The sequence below is a fragment of the Oryx dammah genome, unplaced genomic scaffold, assembly GCF_014754425.2.
Source record: "Oryx dammah isolate SB20612 unplaced genomic scaffold, SCBI_Odam_1.1 HiC_scaffold_12, whole genome shotgun sequence".
Taxonomy (NCBI): domain Eukaryota; kingdom Metazoa; phylum Chordata; class Mammalia; order Artiodactyla; family Bovidae; genus Oryx; species Oryx dammah.
The window spans coordinates 39,877,037-39,894,043 of NW_024070196.1; the positions used below are offsets into that span (position 1 = coordinate 39,877,037).

Below are 17,007 nucleotides of genomic sequence, written 5' to 3' on the forward strand. Positions count from 1 at the left end.
CAGATTTTGAAGACAAACCTATGATTACCAAAGGAGAAATGTGTGGGGAGGAAAGGAGGAATCAATCAGGAACTTCCATTACTGGGAATGTGAACACTTTTCACATTTGCTGGTAACTCTGTGCTTGTCTTGTGCGTCATTCACACGCACATGCACCCTATAAATGACTCTGCTTAGTACCTCTGAATTTGCTTTTGTCTTCCTCTTACCACACTTCATCATCCATAAACCATGTTAAGAACCTAGCGTGCGGAGTGTTACCCAAATATATACACACATCTATGTACTGAAATCTTACATATACACCCAAACTTTTCTGGTTCTTGATGTCACAAAAATACGATCATATAATCCAACTTTTTGTGCATCTTATTTTCTCACCATAGCCCTTCATGGAAATCTCCCAAGTGACTGTGTGGCTCAAGTCTTTCCATGTGGGAACACCACAGGTTTACGCTTCTGCTAACAGGTAACAGACATTCACTGTTTCCAGTTCATTTGTGATGAACAGCGTGTTATAAAACATACACCCTGTATACGTGCCCTTACAACATTGGTGCTTCTGTTCCTGTAGGTTAGGTTTCCAGGAGTGGCACTGCTCCTCCTGGACACACCTACTTTAATTTTACTAGCTGTCCCCAGAATGCCTTCCCCAGAGTCTAAACAAGTCACATTCCTGCCCGCAGTATGTAAGAAGACACTTTCCCTGTTTCCAGCTCATGACAGTATGTGTGTGTGTGCTCAGCTGTGTTTGACTCTTTGCGACCCCATGGACTGTAGCTCACCAGGGCTTCTCCAGGCAGGAACACTGGAGTGGGTTGCCATTTCCCTCTCCAGGGATGGAACCTGTACCTCCTGTATTGGCAGGCGGATTCTTTACCACTGAGCCACCTGGCAAGCCCATATCTTTTCTTCTTATGTTTTTGCTAAGGGTAGTACTAACGCATTGCTATGCTAATTTCCATTTTCCTGATTACTCTCTTCAGCATCTTTTTCTTTTTGATTCAAGAACTATTAACTGAATGCATCCAGTGTACCACGTTCTATGCTAGGCACTGGGGAAGAGAGGACAGAAAAGCACCATTCCTTCCCTGGGGTGAGGCCCAGGGCCAGGACTAAATACCAGTAACTACACGGGTGTACAATGACCAAGTGTGACTGCATGCATGGAGGAGAGCATGGCGGTGGCAGGGGTTCTGGGGAAGAGCCGCGTCACTGGGGGAGCAGGAAGGGTCTCTATGAGGAGCTGGCCTGGGAGCCGCAGACCCTGGACAAGAGACGTCTAAGGACCTGCCTTCAGGTCAGTGCTCACCTGGATCTGCTCTTCTGTTCATTGTTATTTTTTAAGATTCTGCCCGTTTTTCTAACATGTTCTCTGTTTTTCTTGTCAATGCATAAGTGCTCTTTGATATAACTGGCACTCAAACTATTTTCCCCAATCTACTGCTTATCTGCAGACTTTTTGGTATTTTTGGTATACAAAAATACCAAAAAAGTACTTAATTTTTAAGTCATTAAAAAAGGCCTGTCTCTTACAGGTTTCTAATTTCTGTTATAGGATGGCTTACCTTACACATAGGTTGTAATTATAATCTAGATTTCTAACTTTTTTAAAATTGTTTTAAGAAGTTATCAGAATTTTAATAAAATGAAGGTCCAACCCTATCTGCTTCCAGATAGACATGCAGTTTATCCAGCTTAACTTACGCCACAACAATTCAATCTCAGTGAACTAAAGTACTCCTCAGTATATTTACAACTTCCTCTTAGAGGCAACAAACCCCTGTGTATGCAAGAGGCAGTCCTGGAGTCACACCACCTCTATTCCAGTCCCAGCTCCACTGCCTAACAGGGGTCTGACCCTGGGCAAGTCACTTAACCTCTGAAATGTGAAAACACCCACATCAGAATTCGGACAAGGGGCTTCCCTGGTGGCTTAGCAGTAAAGAATCCATATGCCAGTGCAGGAGATGCGGGTTCGATTCCTGGTCCGTGAGGGACCCACATGCTGTGTAACAGCTAAGCCCATGTGCCACAACTACTGAGCCTCTGCTTTAGACCCCGGGAGCTACAGCTACTGAAGCCTGCGTGCCTTAGAGCCTGTGCTCTGCAAGAGAAGCCACTGCAGTGAGGGAGGCCCACGCACTGCAATCAAGAGTAGCACCCACTTGCCGCAATGAGAGCAAAGTCCTCACGCAGCAACAAAGACCCGGAGCAGCCAAAAATACACAAACAAATAAGACTGAAAAAAAAAGCATTGTGACAATAAGAAGCCTGACAGATCTAAGATTAGAGCGAGCAGCTGGACAATAATTCTGGGACTTGGGGGAGAGGTGTTTAAAGTTGTGTCACCAAATGAGGCCACTAGGGAGAAAATATAGGCAGAGGATCCCACAGTGAAGCCTAGAGCCCAGATACTTGGAGGATGGGCAGGGTGGGAGTGGCACAGGATGAGCAGGCAAAGGCAGAAGGGGGCCCACGAAACACCAGGAAAACCAGGAGAAGGTGGAGTGAAAAGCAGCAAGTGTTTCCGGAAGAAAGTTATTCAGCTGTGCCAGCATGCCCACCAGGAGGCCGGGCGACAGGACAGAGAACTGGGTCTGCTCGGCAAGATGTCTGTGAGCCATAAGAAGGGCAGGGGGAAGCCCAGCCATGCCGGAATAAGTAAGCCGAACAGCAGAGGACACAGAGTCCACCCTTGGTTCTTCCCCTTCCACATGGCCATAAGAAGACAGACTGAAAAACTGAGACTCTGTAGCTCAAATTACTGAGATTCCACTGTACTCTTCTATGCTGTTACATCTATATATACACAATATATAAAATATAAAAATGTTTTTATAACTACAAAGCACAGAACACAAAACTATACATTTGTACAAATATCACAAGAACACACGCAAAAAGAAAGTATCAGAATGGGAGAATTCGTGTGCTTCAATGTCGTAATATTAAAAGTAAAATTTTTTAAAGACTAAATGGCAATTATAATTAACTGACCATAATATAGGAAAGAATAGCCATAACACATGAAAGAATATAGGAAAACAATATTCTGTTATTATTAAGTCCCCTTAAAACTAAGTTCCCCTTCTTACACTGTTAGTGGGAATGTAAGCTGGTGCAGCCACTACGGAGAACAGAATCGTGGATCCTTTACAAACTACAAATAGAACTACCATATGATTGAATAACCCCATTCCTAGGTATATCCCAAAGAAAACCATAATTTGGAAAAAACACATGAACTTCAGTGTTTATTGCAGCACTATTTACAATAGCCAGGACATGGAAGCAACCTAAAGTGTCCATCCACAGAGAAACAGATAAAGACGATGTGGTACGTATACACGATGGAATACTGCTCAGCCATAAAAAGGAATGTAACTGTGCCATTTGCAGAGACATGGATGGACCTAGAGACTGTCACACAGAGTGAAGTTAAGTCAGAAACGGAAACAAAAATTGTATATTAATGCATATATGTGAAATCTAGAAAAATGGTACAGATGATCTCATCAATATTTGCAGAGCAGAAACAGGGACAGATGAAGTGAACAAACATATGGCCACCAAGGAGGTAAGGGGAGGTGAAATAAACTGGGAGATTGGGACTGACATATATACACTACTGATACTGTGTATAATATAGATAACTAGCGAGGAGAAGGGGACAACCCAGGATGAGATGGCTGGATGGTATCATGGACTCGATGGACGTGAGTCTGAGTGAACTCCGGGAGATGGTGATGGACAGGGAGGCTTGGCGTGCTGTGATTCATGGGGTTGCAAAGAGTTGGACATGACCGAGCGACTGAACTGAACTGAGCTGAACTGAACGAGAACCTACTATATAGCTCAGGGAGCTCTGCTCAGTGCTCTGTGGTGACCTAAATGGGAAGCAAATCCGAAAGAGAGGGGATATATGTAAACATATAGGTGATTTACAATGTTGCACAGCAGAAGCTAACATTTTAAGCAACTGTACTCCAATAAAAATTAAAAAGGAAAAAGACAATAGCAGTCATTTCTCTACCAAACTACGTCTTGGAGAAGGCTTACTCTCTTTTTAATAAGTCAATAAAAAATACTATGTACTACTTAAAAAAGAGTTGAAAATGTAAAAAAAACACAGAAAACTGAGTTCCCTAAAGCAAGCTTCTTGATCCAGAATTTTATTCCCTTTCTGTCACCTCTGACCTCACCCTGTGCTCTCTGAACACCAATCAACCTACAGTGACTATAATGAAAATACCTTTAATGTACTACAACTGCTGTTACAGATCCATCATTAACGTACAAACTTAGGCTGTTTCTCCAGTGCAAGATGAGCCCACAAACCCTGGAGGCACGGAGCACCTAGCCAGAGAGTCATAAACCAGAGACATCCTGACTCCCCAGTCAGAGGAAGTGGTTAATCCCAGCCTCTTCTTTTTTCTCTTGGCCACACCATGTGGCTTGCGGGCTCTGAGTTCCCCAACTAGCAATTGAACCCGGGCCCTCAACAGTGAGACTGCCAAGTCTTAACCACTGGACCCCCAGGAAATTCCCAATCCTAATTTCTTCTGCTTTAAGACACCCTCAGCTCAAAGACCAAGCTGGGGTGGATCTGAGGCGGGGCTTCTTTCCCCATGCTGCTCGGCATCCTGGAATAAACCCTTCAGTTCAGTTCAGTTCAGTTGCTCAGTCGGGTCCGACTCTTTGCGATCCCATGAATCGCAGCATGCCAGGTCTCCCTGTCCATCACCATCTCCCGGAGTTCACTCAGACTCACGTCCATCGAGTCAGTGATGCCATCCAGCCATCTCATCCTCGGTCGTCCCCTTCTTCTCTTGCCCCCAATCCCTCCCAGCATCAGAGTCTTTTCCAATGAGTCAACTCTTCGCATGAGGTGGCCAAAGTACTGGAGCTTCAGCTTTAACATCTTTCCTTCCAATTTATCATAAACTCCTGTTCTCAGAGTTTCAGCTTTCTGTGCTGCAGGTACATTCCACACTTCGAGAAGCAGGATGAGATGACAGTTGTCTGCACACCTGGCTATGCATCAGAATCCCTGGGGCCAGTTACAAGACAGCTCCTTGGCCCTGCCATAGGACAAGCTGAGTCCCACGACCTTACGTGATTCTGTATGGCTAGGTAAGCCACCAGGAGGAACAGTGAGGCACTAAGACTTGAGAACTTGGGAACGTGCTTCTCTCTAAGCATGAAGGAGTGAGAAGCAGGAAGACCTGCTGGGGGAAATGCTGGACTAGAGGTGCAGTTCTGTTGTATAATGGGAGAAAAGGACCAACTAGGAGCTGACCCATCTTTCCTGAGGCCCTGGCGTTACCTGGCACGGTGCCAGCCTTGGTGTAACCCTCCATGGTCTCAGCCTTCAAGGAGCCTTTACTCTAGTTGAGAAATTAAGACAATAAACAAACATGAATAGACAAGTTTGTTTATCAAGATGTTAATCTGTGTTTTGTTCTTGTTATAGGAAAGGAACGTTATTTTTTCCTTGTCCTTTCCAACGGACCTAACAGCTGAGATTCACGTATTAAGAGCTCTTCTTTTACAAATTCAAAAATAATGAGCTGTGAAAACTGGAAGGCCATTCAGGCATATTCTGAAAGCACGAAAGGCAATCAGTCTTGTATTTACCCAAAGATGTCAAAGATTCAATCCACATTACTGACAGTAGTGATGCAAATGACTCTTGTACACAGAAGTGGAGGACTGTGGAGGGGAGCTGAGCAGCTGACCCACGTGTGTATGTTTTTTGATTTTCCTTGAACTGGCTATAACATCTTACCAATTCCCTCATGAATAAATGAATGAAATAATATCTGTGACCTATGTTCGTTTTATATTTATATGAATCATGTTTTTACCTTTTAAGAAAATTGTTCTTAAACATGTTATATCCACTTATCTAAATTATATTTAATTCAAAGATGTTTATTTTTTAACGAGACAAAATTCCACATTAATAACTAAACACTAACATGCACTTAATTAATGTGCAGTCTGTAGCAAGAGTAGATCATTGAGTGTGAGTTAATTTCATATTTTACTGTCAGTCTGCTGAGCACGAACTGTCCACACGCTCACCTTTGGTGCACCATCCTTCTGTATCCCTACGTCATTTGTGGCAATTCCTTTCACACTGCCATCTTCATGAAAAAGGACCTAAAACAAAAACACTTTTCATTATCACCTAGAGACTCATAACTGCCTTGCAAGGAAACAACAAATGGCTTTTGGTTTTTAGAAGGTGAACTTATTCTCTAGAATAGAGAGACACAGGCTTAAGAATGTTCAAGCAAAAATAAGAGAGTGCTTTTAAGATACTCCCTTCAAGATCAAACAGAACTCAGCTCAAACAGCTGGAAATAGAGGAAATGTCCCAACCTGACGAGGAAGAATGGGAGGGCTACTGAGAAGACACCAAGGAGCCAGGAAGATGCAGTGGGAGCCCATCTGCCACGTTCAGAGGTCAAGGGCATGTGTACAGAGCCTGGACGCAGGGCCTGTGACACACTGGACTGTCAGTTGGGGCTGCTGAGGACAGTGTCAGGAAAGCCTCTTCCCCAGTGAGCCCAGACCCTAAAACCAAACACTCGAACAAGACAAAACAGAGTGTGGCTGAAGACAGCCTGGGGGTGATTAAAGCTTATTTCTGGACCACGAAGAAAGAGGGAAAACTGGTCAAAAGCGTGATTGTGAAGATGAGGAGGAGCAATTCTCTCTCTTGCTCGGTTTCCGTTTCTTCCAGAGGAAGATGCTCTTTGGACAGGAAAGAACTAGAACCTCATGCCAGGAAGCATGCGAGTGAAAAGGTGAGACGAGAACCAGCGGCAAGGCACACGACACCTTGAAAACAAACCCACGCTAGGACAGGGCTGTGGCCTGGACCTGTAGATGGCCTGGGCAAATAGGAAACTGCGGAGGAGAGGAGAGCTGCTGGGGACTCTGAGAGAGAGAGAGTGTGTGTGTGTAAACCATGGATGCCACAAACCACCTACTTGTGGCTTGGACACTGATTCCCATTAAGAACAGTTTATTCAGGAGAAACGCAAACCCAAATCCACGTGTGCGAACTGGGAACCCAGAAACCAGTAGCAGGACGTGTAGTGCCGAGGCCCATGTGTTTTATTTGGCTTACATCTACTGTACTGGGAAAAACAAAGATGGTTTTAATTTCACTGGTGACAAAAAGGACAACTCCCTCTCCTATCCAGATTCTTTCAGCATTTCCTTTAGAAAACTCGACTGTAAATTCTTTCTGTCTCTCTTAGATATATGGGAATCATATAAAAAGCTAAGTAAGATTCCTGGTAGTTCAGCATCTTAGTGTTTCTTGGGTCCTCAGAGACACATCTGACATATGACCACAGAGGATGGTGTCTAGTCTCCCTGTCTCTGGGGGACAGTCTGGGCTACGTGCCTGCTTCCACATCATCACTCGCTGCCAATCAAAAAGATATAGGATGCTTTATGTTTTCCTTTGGAGAAAGACGATTAACATATATGTAATGGACTGTATCTGTCTGGCTGAGTAAAAGGTTAAGAGTTCTCTCTTTCTTGGCAACCTCCCCAGCAGATGGGCTGTAATCGCCCTGCAGTCTTGGTTTAACACTCATTCAGTAATAAAACTGCTTCACTCTTGTTTATAATTTGTAGAGGTGATTTTTTTTCTGGCTTGGCAGGAGATTTTATTTTTAATAATTTCCCCAACAACAACTAGTGAGACTCTATACAGTGAGATGTAGTTACCAGAGTTATTTTGAAGGAATTATTGGAAGCACAGTTTATAAAATGAAAATGGCAACCCGCCTTGCTGTAACCAGGCTTGAAGTAGTTGATTCACTCCGGGTGGCAATGAGAATACTGCAGCAACTCAAAATATGTAACATGGTGGTTGTAAGAATTGAGACTATTTAACCTGGAAAAAAAAATCACCAGTGAAGGTGGGGCAGGAGAGCAGGGCATAATAATTGGAAAGCTGTCCTTGGGGGAGGGCACCAATTTGTTCTACACACTGTAAGAAAGTAAAGAAACGTCTACTCAATTTACAGAAGAGAGAATTACCAACAATCCATACATCAGAGGCTTTTTTCATTCTAGGTTGACCAGTCACCTGATGTGGAAAAATACCAGGACTTCAAGTACTCTTTGGATTGATCCTGCTAAGACTTCTTCTGATCTTACAACTCTAATATCCTATGGCTTTTTGAAAATATTTATCTATTTACTTCTGTATCATTCTTGGTTTAGTTTCAAAAGAAAAAGCGACCACTTCCTATCAGCATTAGGAAGAGAGAGGCACAAACCTCGGCAGCTGCGTAGCCAGGGTACACCTCCACACCCAAGGCTTCCGCCTGCTCCCCCATCCAGCTCACCAGATGGCCCAGGCGCACGATGTAATTGCCGTGATTGTTCATTGGGAGACCTACAGACAGAGGCTGGATTCAGAAGTCTGACTTCTTAGTGGTGAGTCACAAAAACCTAAATATTAAATTTAGAAATTCTAAGGTCTAATTTCTGCATTATATACACGCATCATCTTCTGGCCATAATTTCAATTTATTTCCTAACAATTTTGGGTCTAGAGTTCAAACTATTACATTGAAAACAATGTTACAGAACTAAATCAGAAATTCCTGGTTGCTTTACAAGACTATCTCAATGAACCTGGACTGGAAGACAAAAAAGCACTGGGCTCTGATCCTGCTTTCTTTTCCACAAGCTAGCTGTGTAATTTTGGGCAAGTCCTTCAGGTCGCTGGGCCTTTCCTTTCTCATCTGTAAATGGAAAGGATTTAACCAGATGAAACATAGTTCCTTCCAGCTGTGGAATTCTGTAAGTCCACAATATTTACCTGGAAGAATTGGCACAGGAATTCTGTATTTCTCTGTTAAAATTCCAAATCTATCTTCTGTTACAGGAGTGTTGAGAGGGGCCTGGAAACAAAAGGAGGAGAGAAAAGGGTGTTTTGAGTTCATATCTGTAAGGATAAACACAAAATAGTAAAATAATATGTCAAAAAGGAAAGAGAACTGTCTTCCTCACTTTTCTTCCATCACTTCCTTTGGAAAACCTGACACTGTAAACCCTTTGTCTCTTTGAGATGCATGGGAATCTTTTAAAAAACGAAACAAGCCAGTTTTCATCTCAGGACTGTCTTTCCTGGGGGACCTGGAGCCACCTTTGAGTGGCTCAAGGAGGCTGGCCTCCTGTCTCCCTGCCTCTGTGGAGGTCAGGCTAGATACTGGCTCCAGTGCTCAATGGACACGGAAGATAGGCTTTATTTTTCTTTGGATAAAGACAATGAACAGGTGTGGAATGGATTGGATCTGCCTGGCTACATGAGGCTTTGATGTGAAAAATGTTTTCTATTAATATTAGAATTGCTATTTTGTCAATACTAATTAAATGATGCCTATTTCTGAAATACACTGAAGAGAGAAATTAGGCATAATTACAGCATGTCAAGTTTCAAGGAGTTTGCTACTTTAGAAGGAAGAGCATTGTTACTTGTGCAAATCCCCAGGTCAGCACACCCAGCCTCAGCACTAACCTCCCAGCCTCGGTGCTAACCTCATTCTATCTCAGCCTCTCTGCCAGTACTTGAGAGGTGTCCTCCTGGAGCCCCCGCCTGGGAGGCAACAGTGCTTTTGCTTATGACTCCCATGCCCCAACCATGTTCTGTCTGTCAAAACCTCTCCTTTTCTGCTGCTCTTTGGAGCTCCTTTCTGTTTGCTAGATAGGGTGCTGCTCAGAATCACTGAATGAAACCAATTTGACCTTTAGATTTACTCAGGTGAATTGTGTTTGTTAACAGTTTTCACAACTGTTTATATAGAATATTTAGTATTCACAGATACTAAATATTCTAACCTTGAATACCTTGAACAGAAATGATATAGCTCATCTCACAGAAGAAAAAAGTGAGATACGCAGAGCATAAGATTTTAACCGAGGTCATACAAACGATGAGCGCAGTAAGACTAGCACTGGGTTCTCTGTATAGCTCGCCAGTGACGTGTCTGCTTAGGTTATAAGTCTTACTAATGTATTTCTTCAGAAAATTAGATTCAATTACCCTCTTTGGCTTTAGGTATTAAAAAAATAGGATAGTTATAGAACATTTTATTAAGAACAATGATATAAACACCTATGGAGTAAGTTAGGAAATACCCTCAAAATAAAAAAGCTGTATTTTATTCAAAGACCTTCTCAAGATAATGTCTTCTCATAAACCAGTACACAAACACAACATGTATAAGGCATTATGTGAAAATGAGTTAATTTAAAAATTATTAACTATATTTGATGTTAGTCAATTTTTTTGGCCATTTTAAAATTAAAAACCTATCTACAGTTACCCTCTAAGAGCTATAACCAGGTGAAAAGGGTTCTCCATATTTCTTTCATCTGGACATAGAAATACAATCAAGATGAGACTCAGTATAAATAACAACTTTTCATACTCCCTTCTCCTTCCAGTCTGGGAACAGCTCTTGTAAAGCTCGTGGATCCAGGCACGCCCCTGAGAGGGTGTGAGCGCCTATCTGAGCAGCTTTCTCCACCAGACACACGCGGATGTCCTTCTCGTGCTGGGCGGCCAGCTGCTTGAGCCGTGCGGCCGCGGAGAGCCCCGCGGGCCCGGCACCCACAATCACCACGTCCGCCTCCTCTGCAAACCGCTCCATGTTTACTCCTGGGAGTGAAGAGGATTTAAACATGCATGACAATTCTGGGATGACTACGACCTGATAAAATCACAAGGTTGGGTTATGAGTACTCACTATCCTTCATAGCATTATTATTTTTTTAAATAAACTTTTTGTTTTGTATTGGGGTATAGCTGATTGACAATGTTGTGATGGTTTCAGGTGGACAGCAAAGGGGCTCAGCCATACATATACATGTATCCATTCTCCCCCAAACTCCCCTCCCATACAGGCTGCCACAAGGCATGGAGCAGAGTTCTCTGTGCTATACAGTAGGTTCTTGTTGGTTATCCATTTTAAATAGTGTACGTAACCATCCCAAACTCCCTAACTATCTGTCCCCCCATTCTCCCCTCCCCGTCACACCCTCCCAAACATAAGTTCATTCTTTAAGTCTGTGAGTTACAGCATTATTTATATAAATTGCCCCTCTGCTTCCTGCGAGAGCTATACAAGGTATATTATTGTTTCAGCAGAATGTTCTCTTAGGTTCTGTTTGAGGGCATTATCTTACTTCAGCTTCCATAAATCAACTTTTATTACCGAGATCTATTAGTGTAAGTTTGCATATATTTGCTTATCAAAATATTAATATGTAACAGATTTGATAAAGTTATAAAATATTAGGTGATTTTATGCTATCATGAAAAATATATCAATATTTACCTCTACAAAATGATACAAAGTTTCTAGAAAGAGCTCCACAGTTTCACAAAAATGATGACTTACCTTCCCATCGCTTGTCCTGATCCCGGGGATAGACAGTATAGTGGGTAGTAATTCGAGGTACAACAGAAGTTGAAGACCATCGTACAGCGCACAGAGGTAGGTAATTTTTCTTAATTTTTATGGCATGAAAGCACTGGTATACTGCACAAAAATTAGGAACAGTATTATTTTTTCAAATAGTTTTTCTCAGGAGTAGTTTGAAAAAATTTAAAGCTCACACACACACAATCTAGGATTGCGGATATGATCTGCTTCCTGTTTGTTACTGTTTAGTCACTAAGTCATGTCCAACTCTTTTGCGACCCCACAGACTGTAACTTGCCAGGCTCCTCTGTCCATGGGATTTGTCATGCAAGAATACTGGAGTTTTCTGTTAATTAGCCCTAAAACCTTAAAGAATCACTCAACTGTTATAGGTTTCAGTTTCCTCATTCAAAAAAGTAAAGGGTTACCAGGTGATCACTAAGGTACCATCTTTTTTTTTTTTTTTTTTAAGTCTTGCCACACAGCTTACAAGGTCTTAGCTCCCTGACCAGGGATTGAATGCAGGGCCACGGCAGTGAAAGTGCTGAGTCTTCACCACTGGATTGCCAGGAAACACCCCCACTAAGGTAACTTGTGAGTCCACGTGACGCCTTCTCTTTGGAAATCTGTTTATCTTATGGCCACATCAACACTGCATACATTCAGTCAGTGAACAGTTAAAGCTACACTGCAGAGCCCTTAGCTGGGAGAGAACTGAAGCAGACTGTCCTCTTTCCAAGGTAAACAATTCAGTTGGCTTTTCCTCATAAAGCAATGTTCACAAACTAGAACATTTTAAAAGCTTTTTAATAAGCTAATCTATTCAATTTATCTTATGTCAAGTTTCACCTATAAATAGGATGACCATATAATTTACCACCTAAACCAGATACTTGGAGAGCACTACAGTGAAAGTGAAAGTCGCTTAGTCATGTCAGACTCTTTGTGACCCCACGGACCCCATGGAATTCTCCAGGCCAGAATACTGGAGTGGGTAGCCTTTCCCTTCTCCAGGGGATCTTCCCAACCCAGGATCGAAGCCAGGTCTCCCACACTGTGGGCAGATTCTTTACCAGCTGAGCCACCAGGGAAGCTTTTCATGGTCAGTGCCAAGGGAGGTACTAATGGTTACACTGGGACCACGCAGGCAAACGGCGCTTCAGGTTTGGCTTCATTTTAAATTAAGGAGACCCACCTTCCAGCTAAGTTAATGTATATATTCTTTGAGTTAGCAAATAAGAATTTTATGGAAATAAACACAAGTGTGCCAAGATTTATCTGCAAGAATGTTCATTACACTTCCATTGTCCTTAAACCCGCACCTCTCTCTCCTCCGTGCCTTACCTGAAACCGAGCACAGCAGGCCTCACAAAAAGAGAGAACTAGTGAGGTGGGAAGTGTCCCAGTTCCCGGCAAGAAGTTCTAAAGTCATCTGTGTTGTGTTGGACCTTTGTTCATTCACTCAGGTTACAATAAAGAGAGGTCTTTTCGCTTCATGCAGATGAATCCTTCCACCTGGATGATGACACGTTTCCTTCCCATCTTCTTAGAGATATTCCTACTTTAAATATTAATACCCTCCTTTAATCCTGGATCTTCAATTTCTTATCCCCTTCTCTAGTACTCCTCTCTACAGTGATCCTTCCCTTAATAATAACAAAAATAAAAAGACAGAATCCTTCCTTGGGAATAGCCCTGAATGCTATCAAAACTTACATATGGAGCTATGGGAGTCTGTCATGGGAGGAGGAGTAAAATCATCAAAGGAGCAGAATAAAGAGTTCATAAAAAGGTAGAATACATATAAGGATTTGGTATATGATAAAGATGCTTTTTCAAATCAGGAAGAAGAGATAGTTCTTCATTAAACGGTCAGATACTGGCAGAAAGTTAGCTCTTTCTTAATATCAAAATGAATTTCATTTGATCAATGATTTTAATAGAAAAAAGTGAAAGTATAAAGGATTACAGTGATAAATCCACAAATTATTTGAGTCTCTGCTTTTGAGTGTGGTCTGCACTTCAGGATCAGCTTCCAGTGAGTACAGTGTGGCAAGGAAAAATACTAACTTTACAGTGGAGAGCCATGACAGACACTCTGACCAAGTGATCAAGTTTACCATTGCTGCAATACGATATATTAGTATCACATGATGTGATGTGATGAGAAAAGCTCCTCACCTCTGTGGCACACCTCCCCCAAGCCTGCAGCCTTGATCTAATTGTGAGAAATCACCAGACAAACTCAGATCAAGGGACGTCCAACAAGATGCCCGACCAGTGCACACTGAAGGTGTCAAGGTCATGAGACACAAGAAAAGGCAGAGGAAGTGCCACACTGAAGTAGACGTGACAGGCGAGGATGTGACAACTAAAGCAAGGTGTGGACCAGGCCTGGGTCCTGAACAGAAAAAGAATCTGGATAAAGGCCACAGTTTAGTTAATACTGTTGTATCAGTGTTAATTTCTTTACATTTGATGATTATTTTATGGATGTGAAGTTAAGCTGGATGAAGGATATAATATCGAGAATTCCTCGTTCTATCAGGAAAGATTTTAAAAGAGTGTAAATGCTTGTGACCTTGGATCAGGCAATAGTTTCTTAGCTATGACACCGAAGAACAAGCAACAAAAGAGAAAACAGATAAAATGTACTTCACTGAAATTAAAATCTTTTGTTTTCAAAAGATACCATCAAGAAGGAGAACAGATAACTCATGGAAGGGGAGAAAATATGTGCAAATCATATCTCTGATAAGGGGCTTGTATCTAACATAAACAAAGAACTCATTTCTAGTAAAAAAAAAAAGACAAATAACATGATTAAAAACATACAAAGAACCTGAATAGCTGCTTCTCCAAAGGAGATAAATAAATGCCCAATATGCACATGAAAAGATGCTCAATATCATTAACCATCAGAGAAATACAAATCAAAACCACAATAAGATACCACTTGATATCCACTGGATGTTTATAATCAATAAGATAGATAACAAGTGTGGGTGAGGATATGGAGAAACTGGAACCCTCCCCTACACTGCTGGTGAGAATGTAGATGGTGCAGCCACTCTGGAAAACAGTCCGTCATTTCCTCAAAATGTTAAGCATAGTTTCCATGTAATTCACTCTTAGGTATATACTCAAGATCAAAGAAAACATGTCCATACAAAAACTTCTGCATGAATGTTCATAGGTACATTATTTACAGCAGCTCCAAAGTGGAAATGACCAAATGTCCATTAGTGAATGGACAAATAAAAAGTGATACTGAAATACTATTCAGCAATAGAAAGAAGTAAACATGGCCAGACCTTGCAAACATTAAGTTAAAATGACTAGAAGCCAGCCACAAAAAGACCACATTAGGGACTTCCCTGGTGGTCCACTGGCTAAGACTCCGTGCTCCCCTTGCAGAGGGTCCAGATTCAATTCCTGGTCAGGGAACTAGATCCCATAATGCTGCAACTAAGAGTTCACTTTCCACAATGAAAGCGTCCACATGCTGCAACTAAGGATCCTGCATGCCACGACTAAGACTCGGTGCAGTCAACGAAATCTGTGTTTTTAAAAGACCACATATTATATGATTCTATGTATACAGAATATCCAGAATAGGCTAATTATAGAAATAAAAAATAAATGAGTTACCTAGGGCTGGAGAGTTGGGATTGGTTTCTAATGGGTATGAGATTTCTTCCTGGGATGATGAAAATGTTCTAACACTGTGTGATGGAACTTTGCAGAACTCTGTGGACATACTAAAAACCACTGAATGGTATGCTTCAGGTGATGTAATGACATGGTATATAGCTTACATCTCAATAAAACTGTTATGATGGGAAAGACATTATGGGATTATGGGAAAAACATTTATAATTTTTAGAAAGAAACTGGGATTTGGAACAGTTTTTCTAACTACAGTTAAAAAAAATCTCAAAAATCATAAAATCATTTAACTAAAATTTTAAACATCTATATGACCAAAAAATGACATAAATAGTGTCTTATTTGTATTCTCCAGTAGATAGCATACTTCTATTTATTTTCGTTTTTGTGTGCCAAATCTCAGTGCTAGCCTATATATAGGTATAAATATTTGCTGATTGAGTATCAGTCCTTTTTATACTCCTTTTTATCAGAGTACTTACTTATGACTGACTCATGCTGTTATGAAACAGGTTAGTCCTGTTTTATTGTAATTCTCTGTGAAAAGGCAGGCTAGAGTCATAAATGAGAAGGATGAAAAGGCCAACGAGAGGGAAAGAAAAGCTAAGCCACAGGCTGGGAGGAAATAGCTGCAGAAAACATAGCTGATAAAGGGCTGACATACAATATACACGAAAAACTCATTCATTGATAATTCAACAAGAAAATAAACAGCTCAGTTTAAAAATAGGCAAAAAGATCTGGACAGACACCTGGCCACAAGAGTTATTCAGATGGAAAATAAGTGTAGGAAAAGATGCTAAACACCCCGTTTCATCAGGGAATTGCACATTGAAACGACTGCACACAAAACACCTATTAGAATGGCCAAAACCCAGAACATGGAGAACACCACTGAGGAGGTGGAGCCGTAGAACTCATTTATTACTTCTGGGAACGCAAAACGGTATAGACACTGTGGAAGACAGTTTGGCAGTTTCTTACAAAGCTAAAAATACTCTTTTCCCCCCTCCTTTAAACTCTTTTATTAAGTAAATACTTTATGATCCAATGTAAGTATTAAAATAACACAATGCTGAATAAAAGGAACAATTCTCAAAATGTTTAAAAAATAAATGAATGCAGGACTTCCCTGGTGGTCCAGAGGTTAAGAATCTGCCTTACAGTGCAGGGATGTGGGTTCAATTCCTGGTTTGGGAACTAAGATCTCACATGCCGCACAGCAGCTAAGCCCATGCACACCTACTGAGCCCGTGTGCTCTGAAGCCCGTGTGCCACAACTACTGGAGTCCACGCCCCACAACTAGAGGGCCTGCATGCCACAGCTGAGCCCGTGTGCCACAACTGGAGAGTCCATGCCCCACAACCAAGGTCTTGCCTGCAGTAACTAAGGCCCTGCTGCTGCTGCTGCTGCTAAGTTGCTTCAGTCATGTCCAACTCTGTGCGACCCCACAGACAGCAGCCCACCAGGTTCCCCCGTCCCTGGGATTCTCCAGGCAAGAATACTGGAGTGGGTTGCCATTTCCTTCTCCAATGCATGAAAGTGAAAAGTCAAAGTGAAGTCACTCAGTTGTGTCCGACTCTTCGAGACCCCATGGACTGCAGCCTACCAGGTTCCTCTGTCCATGGGATTTTCCAGGCAAGAGTACTGGAGTGGGTTGCCATTGCCTTCTCCGAACTAAGACCCTACATAGTCAAATAAATAAATCTGAAAAGAAAGAAAAAATGAGGCCATGCTGCAGTCCCCCCGTCAGCCCTTCCTCCACCTCTGCCTCCTCTACACAACCCAGGCCCTCTGTCCCTGAGAGGAAGCCATATTTGGTCTCCTTCGCGGGCCCGAGGTACAGCCACGGCAGACAGTGGGGACACC

General features: G+C 42.1%; 1 protein-coding gene across 2 annotated transcripts in view; it reads right to left on the minus strand.

The window, feature by feature from the left end:
- Positions 1-17,007, minus strand: part of ETFDH (electron transfer flavoprotein dehydrogenase) — a 41,272-nt gene that overhangs the window by 12,341 nt on the left and 11,924 nt on the right. For both annotated transcript variants that reach the window (XM_040251410.1, XM_040251411.1), the window contains exons 2-6: positions 11,445-11,585; positions 10,473-10,702; positions 8,861-8,942; positions 8,313-8,431; positions 6,091-6,168 (exon numbers count right to left, since the gene is read on the minus strand). In XM_040251410.1, the coding sequence (XP_040107344.1) occupies positions 6,091-6,168; positions 8,313-8,431; positions 8,861-8,942; positions 10,473-10,702; positions 11,445-11,585 (650 nt within the window). The remainder of the gene's footprint in view (positions 1-6,090; positions 6,169-8,312; positions 8,432-8,860; positions 8,943-10,472; positions 10,703-11,444; positions 11,586-17,007) is intronic.